The following is a 6419-nucleotide window of genomic DNA, read 5'->3' as shown; positions in this document are numbered from 1 at the left end:
TCCCCTTCTAGCAACACCCGTCTCTCAGTCAATGGTTCCTACTGATATCGGCACACACCCATGACAGTAAAGTGACCCCTACAGGCCAAATGAACAACTTACACACATTTTACACCATAGATGGCTCCTATACTTAGAGATATCTTTTTCATTATTACTATTGTTAATATTTTCATTTTCAATTCAAACTGATGTAAGTAAATGAGAAAAAACAAAAATGTAAAACTGAAATTGATTTTGCACTTGAAAATGACATTCTTTGTCGAAAATGCATTTTTCACAGCTTTTTGTCCAAAGTGTTTTTTTTTTATGAAAATGCACAAATTTAAGTGTTTATAAAAAAAAAAAAGGAATGGAATAAGACAGAATAAAATGTTTTTTGTGTTTCAAAACAGAAGGTCTCTTCTTTAGTTTCATGTATATACTGTTTACATATTCATGGAACAAATTATTCTGTGGGTCTTGAAAGATAAGTGAATATGATCAAAAATGCTGGCGGTGACTGGCAACTTAAAAATAATACTCTGGCGGGGAAAATGTTAAGGTTGCCAGAAATTACTCCGAACGAATGCTAACATTGCTCTATGTCTGCTGAAAGTGTATAATCAACTGTTGGCTATCGTGTTTGCTAAATCAACTTTATAAGGGGACGATCTGTCAGTTACAGCTTGTTGTGCTGGCCCCAAGTGGCCAACAAAACAGAAACCAAAAATAAAAAAACAACAACCAAGTCATCACAAGTTTTAAACAAAATATGGATATTTGGACTTTCTATGTTTGTTCTACCAGTTTGTAATTCTGAGGATTATGTGGTTTTTCTTTGAGTGTTGACTCAGCCAGTTCAAAATAATAATAATTCAAAATAATTTGTTTATCTTAATGGTTGTTATTCATGCTTGAGAGTTCACAGATTGAGCCAAATCCCCTAATGTCCTCAGTGAATGTTACAGCAACACTACCAGAGAAACAGATTAGAGAAGTGAGGTGTTTCGGCCCAACTCTGAGGGATATCACACATAAACTAACATAGTTGTGGTTGTGAATGAAATAGCCTGGTTGTTGTGAATGAAATAGGAAACTGGTGTCTCAGTCATTAAAAGTGGGGAGAGAGAAACATGAGTCATGCAGCCTCAAGCACAATCAAAGCTTCCTGCTCTTCCATCTTCGTCTCTGCTGATGGACCCAAAACAGGCGGTTCTGAAACAAGTGATCAATGCAGTGAACCTGGAGATAAATTAAGCACAGGATTAAGAATACAATAACTGCTACAGCATATATGTAAACACACACACACACACACACACACACACACACACACACACACACACACACACACACACACACACACACACATACATACGTGTGTGTGCATGTGTGTACATGTNCACACGCATACATACGTGTGTGTGTGTGTGTGTGTGTGTGTATGTGTGTGCATGTCTAGTACTATACTATACAATACTATATCTGGTTACCCCATCATTCTCCATCCAACTAACAAGAAATCAGCGCTGCTGTTGTCGTTGACTTTTGTGGCATGTTTTGCCCAGCAACTTTTACGGGATGACTCACTCAAAGCTGTTACGCATGACCAAAGGAAAAAAAATAATCAAAGGACAAGGTGGGGCAAGCAGATAGCAGGAATCGGATAAAAAGGTGTTTGGAGCGGGGGAGCGGCTATTTGAGACGGGGACAGGGCCACATGCTGCTGCGCATCAGGACCATGCAGACCACCCCCAGACTGCTCAGCGGGGTGCTTCTCTGCGCGCTACTGCTGCTCTCCAGTGCCGCTAGAGCCGAAGTGTTGGACACCGAGTCCCAAGAGATGCTGAGCCCCAGAGCCCTGCGGGACTTCTATCCTAAAGTTCCGAACCTGACCAGTGAGAAGCAGCTGGTAAGCTTTTACTTCACTTGTGCTGCACTGCGTTCATGGAGACAGACAAGCAACTTTGAATCTTTGTACAACAGCAACAAAAAAGTTTCATCATTCTATAAATCAAATTGTATTCTTTATAAATATCTTCCGCACATTACTTTAAATGTCAGTTTTGTTGTGTTGATTAAAGACTAAAATATGTCCACCGTAAAATTCACCAAAATCAATTTAGAAATGCATGTATTTAAGATTTTATCTTGATTTTTGATCATTTAAAACTATATAACTGCTTAATATGACTATTATATTGCCAAAGCACTTATTTTATTTGTATAATCCCTTTGCTATTACTCACACTGTTTCTATGTGTTTGTTCGTTGCTACAATAACAAATGCACACTCATGAAGCACTTTGCAAAATATGTTTCCTGACAGCTCGGAGCTCTCCAAGAAGTTCTCAAAAAGCTGCAGGCTAAACGACTGCCTTTATGGGAAAAGAAATTTGGCCAAGTCCCAACGGTATTGTCCATGCTTTAACACGTTGCATTAATTTATACTGTATTGCTCCATGTTGCAGCAGGGAGAAATGAAGCAAACCTCTGATGTTGTTGCTCCTCCCTCAGTGTGATATCGGGGAGCAGTGCGCCGTGAGGAAAGGCGCTCGGATCGGCAAGATGTGCGACTGTCCCCGGGGAGCTTTCTGCAATTTTTTTCTGCTGAAGTGCTTATGAGCCTGGCCGGATCTAAATATATCACTGAGATGGAGAGAAAAAAAACTGTCACTCGATTTCTATGTAATTACTGTTATACTGTGTATAATGATAACGAATGAGCAGACGGGGTGACGGCCCAACCCTATATTTTAAAAAGTATGTCGCTGAAATACTCTAAGGATGTTATGGCGATGGACGGGGGATAATAATCTTGTAAAGAACCATAAAGTTCCTGTAAATATTCAAAACCACTTTAAGTAGGAACCCCCTAGGATCATTGTTGTGATAGCAGCCGAGATCTAACCCACAATGCACAATAAACTCCCCCAGGACCACATACACACCGTAAAGTCTTCACCGCAATATTGCGGGAATACAGTGATTCTTTGTCTGGGCAAGTCCAAAATATCTCTTTTGAACTTCTGTTATTTTGTTTCAGATGAATGTTTGTCTATGAAACCCTGATAATAATAATAATAATAATAATAATAATAATAATAATAATAATGATAATATTAATGATAATGATAATAATAATTATAATGTTTGTAAAGCAATGGAGTGACTGCACCTTATTTTTGCCAGTGCACTTGAAATCCCTTCAGCGGATGTTTTGATTTTTTTTTTTTAAAGATATTTATTTCTTAGATGAAGATGCTCAATCAATATTTGGACAATGACGTGGCCGTGATTGCGATGCTGCTTCATTGTCAGTAACAAGAGGAGGGGTGCTTAAAATCGAATTCCTGCTGCAGAGGAAGTAGTTATCAACTAGAAAGTGACTGTCACATCTCACTCGCTGAGCAGCTCCAGGCTGTTGATCACGTGCATGAAAGTAGATTAACATGCAGCATATGAATTTAGATTTAGCCAGAGAGAACAATATATATTTACTTCATGACACCTATACAAACAACCTCTTATTTAACCTTTAATGTAAAAATATGCACAGATTTGTTTGGCAGTTTCAACTTAAAGTCCCTCTCCTCTTAAAAATATGTCACTTTGCAAACATTTGTTTGAGCTTCACCATGATGAATGTTTATTTTCACACTCATCTGCAGAAGTGTCACCATAAATCTAAGTTGAACACATGTACGTACAAGCATTAAACATTTGTGATGTCGCAGCTTTGATGCCAATTGGGGTCCAATATTCAATTTAAATAACTGTAATACAGGAACTTAAGCCTCCAGCTTGTATATTCATAAAATTTATGTTTAACCCGGTGTTCCCTGGTAGCCTTGTTTTTTTTTGTTTTTTTTTTAAATTTTCATTACATTGTCTGCAATTCTACACACTACTATGACTCCATACCTTGGATGCAGTGAAAGGTGAGAAATTGTGGCTGTATAAGATGTGATGTTACAGCTCACAGTTAAAATACTTACTTTCTCCCCTCTCTGCCTGGCCTGGGGTCTGTTGCTCTCTCTGTCTGCTTCTATCTCTCTCTGACGCCTGTATGAAGGAGCACTGCAATGCACTGCCACTCAACCATGTCTGTCTAGTTTGGTCTTGCACATGAAATCTGTCTTTCACAATTACACAAATAGGATTTGTTAAATGAGATAACATTACAGTACACAGGTCTGTCTCTCTTTGATACCACTGAGTGATACACCTTAACTAAAAAAGAACTTACAATACAAACAAAACCTAATGGAACCAGTTATATACTCCCTGTCATACTCATTAACAATCCTTTAGAAAAAGTGGAACAATTTAAGTACTTGGGCACAGTAATTGATCAGACATAAACTTTTAATGGAAACTTAGAGAGCATTTTTAAGAGAGTCAATCAGCGCACGTTTTTACTTGAAAGAACATACGGAGGCCTGATTGAAAGCATTTTATCATTTAACATTAGAACATGGTACAGCAACTTGAGGGCAAAGAGCAAAAACAACCTCTCTAAGACTGTCAGGGAAGGTGATTAGCAAGTCACAGAAACAACTCAGTATATCTGACAGTGCTATATGCAAGAAGGCTAAACATATAACTGCTGATACCTTACATCCATCACACTCAGAGTTTGAGCTGCTCTCATCTGGGCGTTGATTGAGGGTCCCAAGAACCAGTTGCAAAATATATTAGTCCTTTATTCCCTATGCCAAACAGGCAATGAACACAGAATGACTGGGTCCGGGAACATTAGTTTTATAAGATGTTTATCTATCTATCTATCTATCTATCTATCTATCTATCTATCTATCCATCCATCCATCCATCCATCCATCCATCCATCCATCCATCCAAAGTAATGTTCTATGTAACACATGTTGCGCCCTCTACTGGACTCTGTAGGCAATACCCTCCTCTAATCACAGGATTGGATAGGATTCATTTTATTAATCCTCAAAGGGGAAACTGGTTTCCCACAAACTGGTTTCCCACAATCCATACACTAGATCACATCAGGCAGAGGTATTAAAACACTCCAGACACACATGGTATGTGACTGAGTCGCTGAAAGAGCAGGGGCCTCTCTCTCACTAGAGCATTTGCATACATTCGCCCACTGAAATTTGCATGAGAAGGAGAGGAAAATTAAGACATAGCCTACTTTATTAAACCCCATGTGGAAATGCATTTTTTCTCTCTGTTGTCATTTACATGTTATATACACATACAGGACCTATATGCATGTGTCAAATGGAGAGATGTCAGAGCAAGGGGGCTGCCCATGGACAGGTGCCCTGAGCAGTTGTAGGGTTTGGTGCCTTGCTCAAGGGCACTTCAGCAGTGCCCACGGGCATGAACAACCAGTCCACACTCCATACTTGGTCCGCACAGGAACTTGAACTAGCAACCCTCCGGTTACTAAGCCAAGTCCTTTTGAAATGAGCTGCTGCCTCCCCATAAGTGTAGCTGGCCAATCAGGATGTGTATATCTGAACACATGCTGAGCCCACTATATAGGAGGAGTATGACGGCATCGACTATCGTATTTTCCTTAATGGAGCTCCTAATTTGCTATACAAGTTATGAAAATGAAAGGAATTTCTAATTTGTAATAGCATCAGAGACAATAAGTCAACTCATCAAGCATGTGCTTACTGGCAAACGTAATTTGCTGGTAAATGCCAGTGAACTATGTCAGCCATTTCCTAAATACACAGCTATTTATATTTACTAATAAATAAGACCTTATCTCTCTTTTTCTTGATGACGTCCATGATGACAATCCAGACCGCTGAACAAAGATGAAATATTACAGGAGGTTAAATGGTGGAATTTGACACTGGGAAAGACAGAACAGCAAAGAATGACCAAATCTCCTCTTGCAGTCCAACAATAACTTCTTTGCCTGCTTTCAGAATTTAGGGAGCAATGGCTTTTTTTTTTTTAGCTTCTTAAGTATTTAGAAAAGTAACTATTTCAAGATGCTCAAATGAGGGACTTTTGCTTAGCAATTCCCAAAATAGATACAGTAAAAATGCCTGATTTTGTATGTAGTCAGAGTTGTCCTTTATTGAAATGTAGGAACTGTCAAGATATATGTTTTTTACAGAACCTTAAAGGGGCAAAAAGCGAAATTGTTTCACCGCAAGGTTTGCTGTTGTGCACTGCCTGTAGACCAAAACAAAGTGTGTCATGAGCCACACCTCCCTCTACCTCTGCTCAACACCCCACCCCCCCACCCCCCACTCGCCTCGTCTAAACTTGTTTAGCAGTTAGCGATGTCTTTCCCTCACTCTCGGTCTCTGCTGTGTTTAGCTATTCCCCTGCCTACTTTAATGATGATGGTACCTGTAATAAATGTAATATATTTGCTGAGATGGAGGCGAGGCTCAGTGACTAGAAGAGCTGGTAGAAACGCTCCATAGCTG

At 39.3% G+C, this 6419-nt stretch overlaps 1 protein-coding gene across 1 annotated transcript; it reads left to right on the top strand.

Moving 5' to 3' along the window:
* The first annotated feature begins 1672 nt into the window (after positions 1-1672).
* Positions 1673-2625, top strand: LOC126388659 (cocaine- and amphetamine-regulated transcript protein-like). The gene is made up of 3 exons (XM_050041881.1): positions 1673-1894; positions 2312-2395; positions 2500-2625. Exons 1-3 carry the CDS (start codon positions 1703-1705, stop codon positions 2605-2607), a joined length of 384 nt encoding a protein of 127 aa, XP_049897838.1. The 5' UTR covers positions 1673-1702; the 3' UTR covers positions 2608-2625.
* The last annotated feature ends 3794 nt before the right edge of the window (positions 2626-6419 follow it).

Source organism: Epinephelus moara, chromosome 1 (assembly GCF_006386435.1).
Source record: "Epinephelus moara isolate mb chromosome 1, YSFRI_EMoa_1.0, whole genome shotgun sequence".
In the NCBI taxonomy this organism is placed as follows: Eukaryota; Metazoa; Chordata; class Actinopteri; order Perciformes; family Serranidae; genus Epinephelus; species Epinephelus moara.
Note: the sequence above shows the minus strand (reverse complement) of the source record. Positions and strands in the feature narration are given on the sequence as shown.

What these genes read in the sequence shown, in the direction of transcription:
- LOC126388659 (XM_050041881.1), top strand. Translation starts at nt 1,703, where the DNA reads ATGCTGCTGCGCATCAGGACCATGCAGACCACCCCCAGACTGCTCAGC. An exon ending in TGACCAGTGAGAAGCAGCTG is followed by an intron (nt 1,895 to 2,311) that starts GTAAGCTTTTAC and finishes GTTTCCTGACAG; the next exon opens with CTCGGAGCTCTCCAAGAAGT. An exon ending in AATTTGGCCAAGTCCCAACG is followed by an intron (nt 2,396 to 2,499) that starts GTATTGTCCATG and finishes CTCCTCCCTCAG; the next exon opens with TGTGATATCGGGGAGCAGTG.